This window comes from Phyllobates terribilis, unplaced genomic scaffold, assembly GCF_046119375.1.
Source record: "Phyllobates terribilis strain yellow unplaced genomic scaffold, ASM4611937v1 Scaffold_285__1_contigs__length_2463970, whole genome shotgun sequence".
Lineage (NCBI taxonomy): Eukaryota > Metazoa > Chordata > Amphibia > Anura > Dendrobatidae > Phyllobates > Phyllobates terribilis.
This window is the reverse complement of record NW_027363045.1, coordinates 2,351,410-2,369,933: the sequence shown is the minus strand read 5'-3', so window position 1 is coordinate 2,369,933 and position 18,524 is coordinate 2,351,410. Positions and strand designations below refer to the sequence as shown.

At 41.9% G+C, this 18,524-nt stretch overlaps 1 protein-coding gene across 1 annotated transcript; it reads right to left on the bottom strand.

The window, feature by feature from the left end:
- Nucleotides 1–5,116: 5,116 nt before the first annotated feature.
- Nucleotides 5,117–12,943, bottom strand: LOC141220380 (oocyte zinc finger protein XlCOF29-like). The gene is made up of 4 exons (XM_073666312.1): nt 12,882–12,943; nt 7,095–7,178; nt 6,786–6,965; nt 5,117–5,131 (listed from the first exon to the last, which is right to left on the bottom strand). Exons 2-4 carry the CDS (start codon nt 7,170–7,172, stop codon nt 5,117–5,119), a joined length of 273 nt encoding a protein of 90 aa, XP_073522413.1. The 5' UTR covers nt 7,173–7,178; nt 12,882–12,943.
- Between the last annotated feature and the right edge of the window lie 5,581 nt (nt 12,944–18,524).

The window sequence follows — 18,524 nt, the reverse complement described above, 5'->3', positions numbered from 1 at the left end:
TTGATTATGGAAAATGGAGACACCATAACGGAAAACAATAATGTGCTAAATGCCTTTCATACTTACTATTCTAATATTTATGAATTAAGATTTATAGAGGTAATGAGGACGAACTTGGATTGTTTCTTGATGATATAAAATTACCAAAAGTTTAAAGAGGAAAGTAGCTCCTAGGAAATCCACTGACAATGTCTGAACTTGAGGATGAATTACAGTCCACTACTAATGAAAAGGCACCGGCTCTGATCGACTGCTATGTGAAGTTTTTTAAAAATATAAGGATCTCCTAATCCCTAAACTATTAGATACTTTTAATGAAGCATTGGAATCAGGTCACACACCAAAATCTATGCTGTCATATCGTCCCATTTTTCTTCTATCGGTAGACACTAAAATTATTGCAAAGGCCCTGGCAAATAGATTATTTCACATTATTACAGAGATTATTCATCAGGATCAATCAGGATTTATGCCAAACTGGTCCACAGCAATAAATTTGCAAAGGCTTTTTTTGAATATTCAGAAATCAGATGTAATAATAGGACATAAAGCTATTCTTTCTTTCTCTCTCTCGATGCGGCGAAAGCATTCAATGGCGTAGAATGGAAATACCTGTGGGAGGTTCTGAAAAGGTTTGGGGTGGGTCCCAAATTCCTATTATACATACAGGTTTTGTACTCGGGACCTCAGACTAAAATAAGAACTAACGGGCTCTTATCTGCTTCAATCGTGTTGGGGAGGTGCACACGGCAGGGATGCCCCCTGTCCCCTCCTTCTCGCGATGGCCATTGAACCTTTGGCCTGTATGTTGAGTGCTAGTCCGGATATTGTAGGCTTTAAATATGGTATCTTAGATGAACGAGTTTCACTCTATGCTGACGATTTACTGATATATACAGGGTGGGCCATTTATATGGATACACCTAAATTAAATGGGAATGGTTGGTGATATCAACTTCCTGTTTGTGGCACATTAGTATAAGGGAAGGGGAAAGCTTTTCCAGATGGGTGGTGACCATGGCGGCCATTTTGAAGTTGGCCATTTTGGATTCAACTTAATTTTTTTCAATGGGAAGAGGGTCATGTGACACATCAAACTTATTGAGAATTTCATAGGAAAAACAATGGTGTGCTTGGTTTTAACGTAGCTTTATTCTTTCATGAATTTTTTACAAGTTTATGACCACTTTTAAAATGTGTTCAAAGTGCTGCCCATTGTGTTGGATTGTCAATGCAACCCTCTTCTCCCACTCTTGACACACTGATAGCAACACCGCAGAAGAAATGCTAGCACAGGCTTCCAGTATCCGTTGTTTCAGATGCTGCATATTTTATTTCAAGCTAGGAAACATATTGCATCCAAATGCATTAACCCCTCACCTCCAGAAATTAGTGAACTCAAAAATAGGAGAAATAATATTATCAGATTAGAAAAAGGGGTATATAAAAAACATAACTGAATGAATACGTTTGAGAAAATATGGGGCTTATGGTTGGATAAACCTGGAATACCATCAAGGGGGTTATTGTTGGAGAGACAATGACTTTTGGGAGAAGTATTGGCGAGGTCTAATGTTTCATTGTAATGTTAAGGAATTCCAATATACATGTGGTATGGGTAATATAGCACACCTATATGTGTATAGGATTATAATGTTTATTACAATATTATGGTTATATAAGAGATTTCAAGAATGTGGAAAGTTAATTGTAAGATATAGTAATTGCAAGTTATCAGACGGTAATGGGCAAGCTGAAAGGATATATAGGAGAGATGCATGTATGTCATCCCTATGGTATGTTATTTTATTATTGTACTGGATTCTTGTTTTGTAAAAAAAAAAAAAACTAATGAAAAAAAATCTCAAATGTATTGGATTAAAAAGAAAAAGATTAGGAAAAAGGCTTCTCCCCTGTGTGAGTTCTCTGGTGATTAACCAAAGCTGATTTCTGATTAAAACATTTCCCACATTCTGAACATGAAAAAGGCTTCTCCCCTGTGTGGGTTCTCTGGTGCTTAATCAAATCTGATTTTTGGTTACAACATTTCCCACATTCTGAACATGAAAAAGGCTTCTCCCCTGTGTGAGTTCTCTTGTGACAATCAAGAATCATTTTACGATTAAAACATTTTCCACATTCTGAACATGAAAAAGGTTTCTCCCCTGTGTGAGTTCTCTGGTGATTAACCAAAGCTGATTTATGGTTAAAACATTTCCCACATTCTGAACATGAAAAAGGCTTCTCCCCTGTGTGAGTTCTCTTGTGGCTATCAAGAATCATTTTACGATTAAAATATTTTCCACATTCTGAACATGAAAAAGGCTTCTCCCCTGTGTGAGTTCTCTGGTGCTTAATAAAATCTGATTTCTGGTTAAAACATTTCTCACATTCTGAACATGAAAAAGGCTTCTCCCCTGTGTGGGTTCTCTGGTGGTTAATCAAATCTGATTTCTGGTTACAACATTTCCCACATTCTGAACATGAAAAAGGCTTCTCCCCTGTGTGGGTTCTCTGGTGATTAACCAAAACCGATTTATTGTTAAAACATTTCCCACATTCTGAACAAGAAAAAGGCTTCTCCCCTGTGTGGGTTCTTTGGTGGTTAACCAAAACTGATTTATGGCTAAAACATTTCCCACATTCTGAACATGAAAAAGGCTTCTCCCCTGTGTGGGTTCTCAGGTGTATAACAACAGCTGATTTCTGGTTAAAACATTTCCCACATTCTGAACATGAAAAAGGCTTCTCCCCTGTGTGAGTTCTCTGGTGCTTAACCAAAGCTGATTTCTGGTTTAAACATTTCCCACATTCTGAACATGAAAAATGCTTCTCCCCTGTGTGGGTTTTCTGGTGCTTCACAAAATCTGATTTCTGGTTAAAACATCTCCCACATTTGGAACAAAAAAATCTATTGTCCACTGTGTGAATTTTTTGATGTTTAAGAATAGACTTTTCGAGGGTAAAACTATTTTCATTTTCTGAAGGTGAAAATGTCTTCTTTGCTTTAGGAGCAGTTCGTTTTTTAATGCTTATTTTTTTATTTTGACTTTCCTTAGTAGTCAGTAATGAATCAGAAGACAGGATCTGTTTCAAAGGATCAGATGACAGATCTTTGCTGTGAAGGGATGATGGTATATCTGGAGTAATGATATTTACTTCAATTGTATCCTGTGGGATTTCAAGATCATCCGATTTAAAAATCTCCTGTCCCTCTGATCTCCTGGTACAGTCATCTGCCAAGAAAAAAAAACAATTATTAACTTTGAATAAAATATCCTTGAAATTTATATTTTTGAACATTTCTACTTAAAATGTCTGTAGAAATGACAAGTTATTGACAGAATGACAGTCTAATAGAAAATCTCATAGGATGAACCAGTAGAGCGTGGTGTTGAACTGTTTGTTCATTCAGCCTCCAAAATATGGAATAAGAAGCCATCAAAAAATGTTATGTATGTGAAAATTATACCAATAAAAGCTTCTACTCATCAATAAACCGATCCAGCAATATCCGCTCTCTCAAAGTAAAATCTTCCCTCCGCTTCTTAGCCTTGCAGTGTGCCCAGACCACATTTATCATCCATGTATTTGGCATTACTATAATGAGAAGAACCCACTTAATTTATGGTGTGTGTCTCCTGGAGCACAATCTGGGCACTATGTGTTGGGTATTAAAATAGTATATTAGCAATTTTCACTCTCCACCATCCACTACGTGCTAATTTCCAGAAGGTGCCTGTGAAGTCAATATAATCACTACTCCTATAAATTAATTCACTGAGGGTTATAATTTCCAAAATGGAGTCACTTTATGGTGATTTCTACTGCTCTGGTTTTCTGCCATTTTGTCATATTAAGGGTTCTGTAAATGGTGGGTCCCATCGCCTCTGGGATCTGCTCCTGTGACGTCTCCTTCTGTCACCAGGCACCGCCTTATTCATTCTGCAGGTAGCGCTGGTGATGGAGGAGACGTCAGAACCAGAAGCTCTGGAAGGCGCAGGCTCTGTCCAGCCACTAAGATTAGGGTGCCTGGGACCTGTAGTACCATCCAGTCTGGCAGTATGGGTGTGTGCGCTGTCCAGCTGGAGTAATCTGCTCCTTGCTTCAGCCATCTGGAAAGCACCACACCCTACTAAAGCTGGAAGCATATTGCCGGAAGCTGCCAGATACAGCCTTGTTCTCCTCTGGTTCAGTCCTCTGTGCTCAGCTCCCTTCTTGTGTATTTGTTTCCTGTTGTGACCTCGGCCCGTTTACTGACTACACTTGTGACTTCTGATTTAGTATTTTCTCTGTCCTCCTGGTTATGACCCGGCTACCTGACTATTCTTCTTGGGGTTAAAGGGTGATGAGCAAGGCAATCCCTGGGATCTGGAAAATGGGGTATATAGCACCAAGTTTGTTTGTGGTGACCATCTTTTGAGCTGCCAGGTGACCATGAACAGTGCCCCCAATACATTGTGTCTGCAAACTATTCCAGCAAGATCTGCATTCAAATAGCTAAATGTCGCTCCTCCCCTTCTTAACCTGCCATGTGCCCAGACAGTAGTGTACAACCGTATATAGGGGATTGTCGGATTCAAGAGTAGTTGGAAAATAATTTGTAAGCTCCATTTGTTTCCCATTATCCTTTGTGAAGAATTCCAACACTTATCACCACATAAAGTGACACACATCAGATTTACATAACGGGGCCTGATTGAGAACATAAAACTGGCTGCGGGAAGAGGTTAAATCAGAGTATTTTGGGCACTAACTACTGAAGTCAAAAACTGAGTATAGACAATAACACATCTACTGAAATGATCCAACTTAACAGTCTTCATCAGTATTAAATGAGTAACTAGTGGTGAAACCTCTCTGGGGTAATTGGAGTATGGGACTCGGTGGTTCTTCGTTATTTAAACTATGATAAGGGCCAATATTTCTGTCAGATGACTTTCAAGAAAAAATATTAGACATTGAAAGAGAACTTTTCATAATAGTGCAGAGCTGAGGTGTCTTAAATTTAGACCTCGGGCATTGGGAAGACGTAATGAAGACCTACTTTTAAAGACTACCAGGGAGTTACAGAGTCACATAAGTGAGTCAGGCCAATCCCACCACAATAAAGCTATCATACAAAACGAACCTGGAAAAAAATACAGAATAAAAGACATGTTACATACCAAACAACAACGCATTTATCAGGGAAGAGCTCCAACACTGAATCGGAGTCGTACTCATTTATGGTGGACCATTGGAGCTCATATGAGTCCTGAGCAGAAGAGTAGAGAAAGTATTAGCGCCCCCATTTCAGGAGAGATTGTGCAGTAATCTGAATTCCTTAGGATCGAAAACATAATGGAATTTATGACGTGGAGTGAATCCATGAAACCAGGGCTGGAGCCAGCACATCTCCTGCAGACGTGAATAAATGTATATTACAGCCATCAACCACGCACAGCTTAGAGATATATCATGGCACAGGTGTAATGTTTTTTGTGTAGGTTATCGCAATCCTGTTTGAAGTTAGTTGGTTTGAAAAGAGATTGAAAAGTCAGGATAAAGGGAAACGCTGTTGTTATTGGACAGAAAGTCACAATTAGCCTCACTGCACATTTAATGTTGTCGATAATAAAAGTGAAGTTTGGCCAGAAAGACTGGACCTGGTCTTGAAGGGACCATATGAGCACATTCAGCAGCACAGAAGGGAGAGAAGGGAGATTCATCCAATAAGATATCAGGGTTCTAGGAAGCCAACAGCATCATTACTCTCCACTCTCTCTTACAGGTCCATCATAATTTTTCTTCAAGTGATTTTCTCACTTGTCAGCACATTCTGCGTACGCTGTCATTTGGCTTTGTAGTTTACAGATCTGGGCAGGTAAAGGTCAGCGTCTCCTAATCCCAGGGGGTAGGTGGATCTTCCAGGTTTGAAGTTCTACAGAAAAGTTCTTTCACAATTACACAAAGTAATGTGAACATTTTTGGATGGCGGAAAATGTTGTGGTCTAGAGGTAAAATGGTGATCACACGATTATAACATGGCTGGACTACACCAGTGATAAAGCAGCCACAGCCGGTGACTGAGAAGAATCTGTGACTTCTCTGCATTTAGTGGTCACTACTCACCTGGGTAGTCATATGTAGGAATCTCCTCTTTACACCACTCATCCCCCCTCACATATGTCTCTGTAGTATTAATATGGGTCAGATCTTCACCCTAAAACAAATATTGTAAAAGTCACAGACGGAGAAGTCACATCTATGATCAGCTCTAATCCTGCCATCTCCACCATTCTCAGTACACAAGTATAAAACATATAATACAGGAGGATAAAACAAAAACTGAACACAAGACCTTCACAGCCATCTACACATCATAGGGGAGATCTCATGACACCTTCTCTCCATCTACCTGATGATCCTGAGGAACATTGGGATCTTCTTGTTTACAGTCCTGTGGAAGAAGAGGACGGGGACATCTCTCTGGTGTTGTCCTCTTACTGGATAGATCTGGAGGAAACACATACAGGGACTGAATTCATTCTTTACATACAGATAATTATAGGACGTGTGAATTTAGTCCTGTCTATTACCTGGTGATGTGAGGGGCTGGGGAACCTCCATCATGACGTCCTTGTACAGATATTTGTGTTCTTCTAAATACTCCCACTCCTCCATGGAGAAATAGACAGCAACATCCTGACACCTTATGGGAACCTGACACATACAATGATATTATCCCCCCGATCGCTCCATAACGTTACTGTATAATGTCCCAGCATTCCCAGCAGTGTCACCTCTTCAGTCAGCAGCTCAATCATCTTGTAGGTGAGTTCTAGGATCTTCTGGTCATTGATGTCCTCATGTATCAGGGGGCAAGATGGAGGCCCTGTGATTGGGCTCAGTGGTCTTCTCCATCCCTCAGACACAGGGTCCTGACAGCGCTCACTAGGGGTCTTCTTCACTACTGTGTAATCCTGGTTATGGAGAGACACATTAATAAATCTCACTACAGACATTTCCAGAGTCCTCACCTCTCCAGTTCTGTCCATCTGTTATTCCCATAGATGAGAATGATGTAATGTGACGTCATCAGAATCTCTCACCTCTCCAGTAAGCCGGAAGAGGATCTCTAGGGTGAGGTGTAATATCCTCTCCGCCATCTTCTTTCTGTCTCTATCCATTCTTCTCTAGGAAAATTATATACATAAATTATTAGTATCTCATATTGTGGGGATTTTAGATGAGTTGGTGTAAAATATCTAAAATTCTGTGTAATAAAAAAAATTAATAGCATTGTGATGCCGGTATAAAGCAATAATGTGGTAGAGCTCTTCATACATCTTCAGGTCATACAGAGATACCGATGTGCTATCAGTTGGAATTACGGAAGTTATAAAATAATTCAGGTAATTTAACAATATAAAGAACGCAACAGTCTTTGTACAGCCAATAAAACATGTTAATGGTTTATTTGTATACATCTGACCACTCCACGATAAGTTCTGGAAAGTGCTTCTATCTCCACCGGCTACTCTACGATGTGTGCACAATTATTAGGCAATTTCTATTTTTGATCGTTACTTTTATTATTTAGGCTATGTGCCCACGATGCAGAAATGCTCCGGATTTTTCCTGAGCGTTTCTGCATCTCCCTGGCAGAAAAAACGCATGTGGATTGTACATGCGGATTGCACATGCGGATTGTACATGCGGATTGTACATGCGGATTGTACATGCGTTTTTCCTGCCAGGGACATGCAGATGTGAAGCGTTCTTCACTTGCATTTCCGCATGCGGGTTGTCAAGCGCTTTCCAAGCGATTTTAGCATCGCTTGGAAAGTGCTTGACAACTTGGTCACACTATATAAATCCATGCAAACAGTATGGATTTATATAATGTGACCGAAAGAATGTTTAAAATAAAAAAATAAATCTATACTTACCTTCTGATGGCCCCCGGAGTCTTGCTTCGCTCCGTCATGGCTGCAGGCAGATCGCGGTACACTGCACTGAAGGCCCTGCCATCACATGACTATGACGTCAGCGCAGGTCCTCCAGTCCACCGCGAGTTGCCGGCATGGGAGGACGAGCGCAGCGGGGGCTGTCAGAAAGTAAGTATAACATTTATTTTTTATTTTATTCTTTTTTTCACAGGTCTCCTGTCCTCCACACCCGGGTACCATCCGCATATTGAACGCATGTATTCCGCATGTGCTTATCTAATGAAGCGGAATCCATGCGTTCTAATGCAAGTTAATGGCGGCGAAAACGCAGCACTTCCGCAAAATAATTGGTAGTGCTGCATTTTATTCCGCAATGATAATCCGCAGCGGAAATTTCCGCAGCATGTGCACAGCACATGCAGATTATCATTGGGGAACATGGCAGGCGTTTTTTAAGCGTTTCTGCAGCGTTTTTGCCACTGCGGAAACGCTTAAAAAACGCATTGTGGGCACACAGCCTTAACATCTCCAGTATTGTTGGTCAATCCAAAGGGTAATAAACCTGAAACGTGAATATTTAAGAAAGTAAAAGTGAGGTGTTGTCTTAGCAGAATATCTCTGTGTCCAGAATTACTATGCAACTATATGAAAAATGTAAATTTTCCATCTTAATTGTTTATTTTCATCTGTTATAGTATACATTTCTGACATTTAATAAATATATATCAGTGACCAATATAGCCACCATTCTTCTCAACACCAGTGATAAGCCATCCATCCATGGAGTCCATTAGTTTCTTACTTTGTTGACGTTCATCTTTGTGGGCAGCACCAACCATAGTCCCAGACACTGATCAGAGAGGGGACTGTTCTCCTTCACCATAAATCTCGAGTTTAAGAAAAGCTCGAAAGTTCTCTCTAAGGTTTAGGTCCAGAGAGGAAAAAGTCATGTCATTAGTCTTTCATCTTTAAGACCTTTCCGGGTACTGAGCAGTGAAGACTTCGATGCTGTGATTGAGCATTGTCCTGCAGAACAATCCGTTTTTTTTTTTAAAGATGTAGATTTTTTCTGTACCTCAGTTTAAAGAAAGTGTCTTCTAAAAACTGGCAGAAGGTTTGGGAGTTGATTCTGCATCTATCTTCAACTTGAAAAGGTCCAACTAGCTCATGTGTAATAATACCAGCCCATAGCAGTTCCCACCTCCACCTCGGTAGCATCTGAGTCGAAGTCGAGGTCTGTGCCCATTACTGATCCAGCCACGGGCCCATCCATCTGGTCCGTCAAAAGTCACTCTCATAAGTCCATAAAACCTTTGAAAAATCTGTCTTCCGATATTTCTTGTGTCTTATTCAGTGGTGGTCGGTATTCAGCCTCGTCCTTGTCTCTGAGCACTGAACACTTTGTACTTCTGGGCCTCCAGGGAGGCTGCAGTTCTGGAATATGACAGCACTGGAGGATAATATCTTCCTGGTTGCTTCACATTTGAGTCTTCTGAAATCTTTTGCAGTTAATGCTATTCTTTTTTTTTTCTTTTGTGACCCTATATACATTTGAAGGTTCTGTGATCACACCCAATATCTGAGCAATTTAAGGAGTGCTGCATCCCTCTGTAAGATTTAACCATTTTTGAGTTTTTATAGTCAGTTAAAACTCTTTTTGGCCCATTTTGCCTGAGAAAAATAAGCTGCCTAATAATTGTACCCCCCTGATAAAGGGTTTCAATATCCATAGGCAACACACCCCTCATTACAAAATACACATCACCTGATCTATGTCATCTACTAAACATTTACATTTATACAGCTTGTATTTGGAAAATCTGTATAAAAATGATGATACAGTCAAAATATTCAATTGCCTAATAATTGCGCCCACAGTGTATGTTTCAAAGTGATCAAGAAAACTATTTTTTATTCTCACCTGCTATAAGCTATGGGTGCAATGTTCAGGAATCATCCTTCAATCCACAGAACGTGGATTCCACATCTCACCCCTGACAAAGCCAAAAAGTGAAAATAGTTGGGCAATATTCTGAGGCTTGTCTCCATTGTGATTATGATATGTTATAAGCAAGTTTAAATCTCTCAGTTCTTTCAATGTGTATTAGGGGTGCACTGTTTTTTTATGATAATACAAAAAGAAACACTGGCATGGTGGCACCTAGCAGGGTGCAGTGAATGCTCAGGTGTTACAAAAAATAAATGATTACAACCACATCCTGTAGATCAGGGTTCCCCAACTCCAGTCCTCAAGGCCCACCAACAGGTCATGTTTTCAGGATTTCCTTAGTATTACCCAGGTGATAATTCCATCATCAGCACAGGCAATAGTTACATCACCTGTGCAATACTAAGGAAATCCTGAAAACATGACCTGTTGGTGGGCCTTGAGGACTGGAGTTGGGGAACCCTGCTGTAGATTATAGCAAAAGAGGAGAAGAACCCTATTAGTGGTGTGGGGCACTAACACTATGGGGTAACAAAGATGAGGAACATTACTGTATATGGCAATGAAGGGGGGGGGGGGGGACTAATACTTTATAGAGCACTATAGATGGTTATAGCACTATGTGGAAGTGCGGAAAAATTGGCAGGACACCTAAGGAGAGTAATGAAAAAAATAAAAATAAATAATATATATTTATTTATTGTGAGGGGTCAGCTCTGTGGTAGGCGCTGGTTCACACAGGGATGCAGTCCGTAGGTTGAAACAAACTGGTGGTTTATTAAATGTCCATAAACCAGGCAGGAGACAAAAATATCACAGCCTCTTTCAGGTTCCAAAAAGGTATAACAGAACAAAACATAAAATAGCAGGTCCATATAGAGCACGGCCTCAGCCGTTTAAATGCAGATGCCTTTCTCTGCCTCCAGCAGACTCTGAGCAGCACATGCAAGGCTAGCTCACCTTGAACAACACACAGACAGACTGAGACAGGCGCAGCTGTCTTAAATCAGGCCTTCCAAGACCTGGACTGGAGGTAAGTGAGCAGCTGATCCCCCCAGCTCTTTCAGATACTCGTAAAACCCAGCCCTTTAATCTGGGCCCATTAACTAACTCTCAGCACTATGTGTGCTGGAGCCTGCTTCTCAGAGTCCTACATCACCGAAGCTTGGCACCTCGGGGACACATACCACCCGTCCACAACCTGTCCAGCTGCAACCTTACCTACTCTCCCCTTCCTCTGCCCATTTTATATATATATATATATATATATATATATATATATATATATATATATATATTTACAGTACAGACCAAAAGTTTGGACACACCTTCTCATTTCAAGATTTTTCTGTATTTTCCTGACTATAAAAATTGTACATTCACACTGAAGGCATCAAAACTATGAATTAACACATGTGGAATTATATACTTAACAAAAAAGTGTGAAACAACTGAAAATACAGTATGTCTTATATTCTAGGTTCTTCAAAGTAGCCACCTTTTGCTTTGATGACTGCTTTGCACACTCTTGGCATTCTCTTGATGAGCTTCAAGAGGTAGTCACCGGAAATGGTCTTCCAACAATCTTGACGCAGTTCACAGAGATGCTTAGCACTTGTTGGCCCTTTTGCCTTCACTCTGCGGTCCAGCTCACCCCAAACCATCTTGATTGGGTTCAGGTCTGGTGACTGTGGAGGCCAGGTCATCTGGCGTAGCACCCCATCACTCTCCCTCTTGGTCAAATAGCCCTTACATAGCCTGGAGGTGTGTTTGGGGTCATTGTCCTGTTGAAAAATAAATGAAGGTCCAACTAAACGCAAACCGGATGGAATAGCATGCCGCTGCAAGATGCTGTGGTAGCCATGCTGGTTCAGTATGCCTTCAATTTTGAATAAATCCCCAACAGTGTCACCAGCAAAGCACCCCCACACCATCACACCTGCTCCTCCATGCTTCACGGTGGGAACCAGGCATGTAGAGTCCATCCGTTCACCTTTTCTACGTCGCACAAAGACACGGTGGTTGGAACCAAAGATCTCAAATTGGGACTCATCAGACCAAAGCACAGATTTCCACTGGTCTAATGTCCATTCCTTGTGTTCTTTAGCCCAAACAAGTCTCTTCTGCTTGTTTCCTGTCCTTAGCAGTGGTTTTCTAGCAGCTATTTTACCATGAAGGCCTGCTGCACAAAGTCTCCTCTTAACAGTTGTTGTAGAGATGTGTCTGCTGCTAGAACTCTGTGTGGCATTGACCTGGTCTCTAATCTGAGCTGCTGTTAACCTGCGATTTCTGAGGCTGGTGACTCGGATAAACTTATCCTCAGAAGCAGAGGTGACTCTTGGTCTTCCTTTCCTGGGGCGGTCCTCATGTGAGCCAGTTTCTTAGTAGCGCTTGATGGTTTTTGCAACTGCACTTGGGGACACTTTCAAAGTTTGCCCAATTTTTCGGACTGTGTCCAAACTTTTGGTCTGTACTGTATATATATGACAAAATATATAAAAAAACACAAACAATAAATGTTTATATGATTCCCCTTCCCCCCAAATAGCAAAATGTAATACATAATAATAAATAATAATAATCTTTATTTTTATATAGTGCTAACATATTCCGCAGCGCTTTACATACATAATTATTGCTGTCCCCATCAGGGCTCACAATCTAAATTCCCTATCATAAAACCTACAAGCACCAATCGGAGTCATACGCTTTAGTAAAATCACAATAACTTTATTAGATATACACAATACAAAAAATTATTAAAAATAGAGGTGTAATTGAAGAGACTCAGTGTATAGTCTCTGCAAGGTAAGGGATACCACATATGATGTAGTGAGTCAGTTAATCATACTCATCATTTCATATATGTATGTAAGTTATTAATACAACCCTACAAGCAAATATTAGTCCCTGCCATCAGCATAGGAAATAAGTGAAGGGCCATATAACTGTGCAACTACGTGCTTCTTTTCAATATAAGTTATATTACAAAGACTCACCCACTCTGTTTGTGGTTCTCCCCCCTAGGAGACACCCTTGGACGAGCGTTTCGCGTTTAGCTTTTTCAACAAGGACAAAATATAAAAAAACACAAACAATAAATGTTTATATGATTCCGCTCCCCCCCCCAAAGTAAATAGCAAAATGTAATACATAATAATAATCTTTATTTTTATATAGCGCTAACATATTCCGCAGAGCTTTACATACATAATTATTGCTGTCCCCATCAGGGCTCACAATCTAAATTCCCTATCAGTATGTCTTTGGAGTGTGGGAGGAAACAGGAGAACCCGGAGGAAACCCACGCAAACATGGAGAGAACATACAAACTCCTTGCAGATCTTGTCCTTGGTGGGATTTGAACCCAGGACCCCAGCACTGCAAGGCTGCAGTGCTAACCACTGAGCCACCGTGCTACCCAGTACATTAAAAAAAATATTCGGTATTGCCATGTACATAACTGCCTGAATTAATAACATTTTGAAATATTTTTTTGCATATGGTATCAATCGAAAAACTAGGAATAATGTTTTTGATCACCACAATTCCACATAAAAATGTAATAAAAAGCTATTAAAATGTCATATTTCCTCCAAAATTGTATCAACAAAAAGAAGAAAACAAGAAATAATCATTGAAACCGGTCCATCGATGGAAGAATGAAAATAGTTACGGGTCTCAGAAAATGGCGACACGAAAAAATTGTTAGATACTAAATTTTCAGCCCTGGTGACATCATACCTGTAGCGCATTAGATCGCTGACTGGCTGCAGTTGTCACACACGCTAAAGGCATAACATCACCACTGCAGCCTATAAAGAAGACCCAAGCAGCAGCAGCAGAGCCGGCGCTGGTGCAGGGGAGCCTGAGAGCAGAGCACTGAGTAGAGGTTCTGAAAGCAGAGAGGAGAGCTGAAGAGATGACCTGAGGGTAGAAAGGAGCGCTGAGGAGAGAGACTGAGAGCAGAACACTGAGTAGAGGTTCTGAAAGCAGAGAGGAGCGCTGAAGAGATGACCTGAGGGTAGAAAGGAGCGCTGAGGAGAGAGACTGAGAGCAGAGCACTGAGTAGAGGTTCTGAAAGCAGAGAGGAGAGCTGAAGAGATGACCTGAGGGTAGAAAGGAGCGCTGAGGAGAGAGACTGAGAGCAGAACACTGAGTAGAGGTTCTGAAAGCAGAGAGGAGCGCTGAAGAGATGACCTGAGGGTAGAAAGGAGCGCTGAGGAGAGAGACTGAGAGCAGAGCACTGAGTAGAGGTTCTGAAAGCAGAGAGGAGCGCTGAAGAGATGACCTGAGGGTAGAAAGGAGTGCTGAGGAGATGACCTGAGGGTAAAGAGGAGCGTTGAGGAGACAGCCTGAGGATAGAGAGAAGCACTCAGGAGACAGCCTGAAGGAAGAGATGAGTGCTAAGGAGACAGCCTGAGGTTAGAGATGAGTGCAAAAGAGGCAGCTTGAGAGCAGAGAGAAACACTGAGGAGACAGCCTATGTGTAGAGAGATGCACTGAGGAGACTGCCTGGGAGCATAGAAAAGCGATGAGACAGACTGAGGCCAGAGAGGAGTCCCGAGGAGATGGCCTGAGAGTAAATAGGAGCGCTGAGGAGATGGCCTGAGTAAAGAGGAGTGCTGAGGAGATGGCCTGAGAGTAAAGGAGAGAGCTGAGGAGATGGCCTGAGTAAAGAGGAGCGCTAAGGAGATGGCCTGATAGTCAAGAGGAGAGCTAAGGAGATGGCCTGATAGTAAAGAGGTGCGCTGAGGAGATGGCCTGAGAGTAAAGAGGAGTGCTAAGGAGATGGCCTGAGAGTAAAGAGGAGCGCTGAGGAGATGGCCTGAGAGTAAAGAGGAGCGCTGAGGAGATGGCCTGAGAGTAAAGAGGAGTGCTAAGGAGATGGCCTGAGAGTAAAGAGGAGCGCTGAGGAGATGGCCTGAGAGTAAAGAGGAGTGCTAAGGAGATGGCCTGAGAGTAAAGAGGAGCGCTGAGGAGATGGCCTGAGAGTAAAGAGGAGTGCTAAGGAGATGGCCTGAGAGTAAAGAGGAGCGCTAAGGAGATGGCCTGAGAGTAAAGAGAAGCGCTGAGGAGACAGCCTGAGAGTAAAGAGGAGCGCTGAGGAGACAGCCTGAGAGTAAAGAGGAGCGCTGAGGAGACGGCCTGAGAGTAAAGAGGAGCGCTGAGGAGATGGCCTGAGAGTAAAGAGGAGCGCTGAGGAGATGGCCTGAGAGTAAAGAGGAGCGCTGAGGAGATGGCCTGAGAGTAAAGAGGAGCGCTGAGGAGATGGCCTGAGAGTAAAGAGGAGCGCTGAGGAGATGACCTGAGAGTAAAGAGGAGCGCTGAGGAGATGGCCTGAGAGTAAAGAGGAGAGCTGAGCAGATGGCCTGAGAGTAAAGAGGAGCGCTGAGGAGATGGCCTGAGAGTAAAGAGGAGCGCTGAGGAGATGGCCTGAGAGTAAAGAGGAGCGCTGAGGAGATGGCCTGAGAGTAAAGAGGAGCGCTGAGAAGACCGACAAGAAATGCAGAGGAGATGGTCTGAGGATAGAAAGGAACACCGAGGAGACGGCCTAAGTGTAAAGGGGTCGTCCATTTACTTTATGTGTTCAGGGTAGAATTAAATGGTAATGGGTGGTGTTAGGGATTAGAGGAATGGTTATGGACGTGGCCTAAGATGTCATGATGTACAATCTATCCCTCTTTATATTTCCTGACAGTTGGGAGGTCACACAAATGTAGAAATCTAATAGTTTTTGTAGCTGCAAAATGCAATTGCAATGTGTGAATAAAGTCTATACACTGTGTTCCAAATTATTATGCAAATAATATTTTCTCAGATTTTCCCAAATTACCTATATGAATTGCAGTCATTGTAATTTTCCAGTCAAATAACTATTAGAGTACAATTGAAAGGTTTTTGTACAAACTGCCTATGATAACAGTATATTTTTAAAAAAATAAAACACTCAAACTGCACTCAAAATGCATGTTCCAAATTATTATGCACAGCAGAGTTTTCAACCTTTTCATTTTAATAAAGAACAAAAAAATTGTCATTTTTACAATTATAAGCATTAGCAGGTTATTACAAACTGAAATCAAACAGTTTTCAACTCAAAACTTTATTCTAGGTGATGTTACATTTGCACATAGGACCCCTTGTCCGAAAGGAGCTTCTGAACTCTCTCGTCGATTGAATTTGTCAGGTTTTGGATGGTTTCTGCTTCAATTGTTTTGCATGAGGACAGAATACCCTCCCAGAGCTGTTGCTTAGATGTGAAGTGCCTCCCGCCATCATAGACACTCCTTTTGATGATGCTCCAGAGGTTCTCAATGGGGTTCAGGTCAGGGGAGCATGGGGGCCACACCATAAGTTTGTCTCCTTTTATGCCCATAGCAGCCAGAGATGCAGATGTGTTATGTGCAGCATGAGACGGGGCATTATCATGCATGAAAATGATCTTGCTGCGGAATGCACGGTTCTTCTTCTTGAACCATGGCAGGAAGTGCTGTATGAGAAACTCAACATACATTATGGAGTTCATCTTTGCCCCTTCAGGGATCCTAAAAGGGCCAACAATCTCTCTCCCCATGATTCCAGCCCAAAACATTACTCCACCTCCTCCTTGTTAGCTCCGTAGCCGTGTTTGCATGGGGTGTCCATCAACCAGCCATCCTCCACTCCATCCATCTGGACCATCGAGATAATTTCATGCATGATAATGCCCTTTCTCATGCAGCACATAACACATCTGCATCTCTGGCTGCTATTGGCATAAAAGGGGACAAACTTATGGTGTGGCACCCATGCTCCCCTGACCTCAACCCCATTGAGAACCTCTGGAGCATCATCAAAAGGAGTGTCTATGATGGCGGGAGGCACTTCACATCTAAGCAACAGCTCTGGGAGGGTATTCTGTCCTCATGCAAAACAATTGAAGCAGAAACCATCCAAAACCTGACAAATTCAATGGACGAGAGAGTTCAGAAGCTCCTTTCGAACAAAGGGTCATATGTGCAAATGTAACATCACCTAGAATAAAGTTTTGAGTTGAAAACTGTTTGATTTCAGTGTGTAATAACCTGCTAATGCTTATAATTTCAAAAATGACCATTTTTTTGTTCTTTATTAAAATGAAAAGGTTGAAAACTCTGCTGTGCATAATAATTTGGAACATGCATTTTGAGTGCAGTTTGAGTTTTTTATTTTTTAAAAAATATACTGTTATCATAGGCAGTTTGTACAAAAACCTTTCAATTGTACTCTAATAGTTATTTGACTGGAAAATTACAATGACTGCAATTCATATAGGTAATTTGGGAAAATCTGAGAAAATATTATTTGCATAATAATTTGGAACACAGTGTAGAGAGTGTGAGCCCCAATGGGGATGGTGATATTAATGTGTGTACAGCGCTGCGGAGTATGGAGGCGATATAAAGAATAATGGGGAATCTCCACATACCTCCACCAGCAGAGCCTCCACCACATAAATGGCTGTTCTGTGCGCACAGGACCTGTGATGAGGTCACAGGAGGGGAGGAGTCAGGGGTCACATGATCAGGGGTCTCAGTGTATGCAGGACTCTTCTGTACCCTGCAGGATGGAGCCTTTATAAGTGTTTAGTGTGTGGTGAGTGTCTCTATTAGGTTATAGGCCAGACACTATGTACCACACTTATAAGTGCAGATGGATAAGGCCGATATAGGGCGCCAGTCACACAGATAATACTACGCAGCCGCCCTTCCATGAACCGTCAGTGTGAGTGGTTGTTTCATCTATTTTGCACCTGTGCTGCCTCCGCCTTTATCATGGGGACTGTTGTGTCCTGCAGTGTATTTGATATTGTGTCTGTCACGATTCCACCGCTCAGTGTGTCTTGGACGCAGTGAGTGACAGCTCAGTCATCCAATCTAGTTCAGAGACTTGCTGAGCTGTCGGTACTTTTATTGACAGCTCAGCCGTCCAATCTGAGACTGGGAGGCGCTGAGTTTCCTTCAGGTGTTCCCTGTTCCTAGTGATTACCCAGCTACTTAGCTGAGCTGTAAGTCCCCGATAGCTGCCGGTCGTAGCTTTCAGCTCAATGTGGTCTGTTCCCTCTGCACTTTATGCTCTGAATTCAGACATTCTGATCTTCTGTTGCCGGACCCTGGCTTTCCCTATTGACTTCCAGTTTGTATTACCCCTTTTGCCTTGACACACGCTGACCTTGGAATTCTGACTCTGGACTGTGACCTGACTAAGCCTTTGTCTCTTCCCTCTTTTTATAATGTACCCTCCTGGCTCTTAACCTCAAACTCCTTGACTATCCTAACTCACGGCTTGTCCGTGAGAAGTGAGTCAGTATAACAGCATCTTGGTTTTGATAAATATGGCCGCCTTTTTTCCGTGAGGTTTTTTGAATATGTGGTGGGAGAAAAAATAAATATTTCTAATACTGTGAGCTCTATTGGTATCACGTGCTAAGCGTCTCTGCGCTATGAGGACTGACGAAAGTTCAGTCTGAACTGTGTCCTATAGATTACAGCAAAGAGGATAAAAACAACCTCGTTACAGCTCATTCAAATGTCCAAGTACAGACTACAATGCATGGACTGGCCGCGAGTCTCCTGACCGGAGCGTGACAGCCTCATATATTTCTATAATTGTGAGGTAAA

What these genes read in the sequence shown, in the direction of transcription:
- LOC141220380 (XM_073666312.1), bottom strand. Translation starts at nt 7,172, where the DNA reads ATGGATAGAGACAGAAAGAAGATGGCGGAGAGGATATTACACCTCACC. An exon ending in TCTTCCGGCTTACTGGAGAG is followed by an intron (nt 6,966 to 7,094) that starts GTGAGAGATTCT and finishes CTCCATAACCAG; the next exon opens with GATTACACAGTAGTGAAGAA.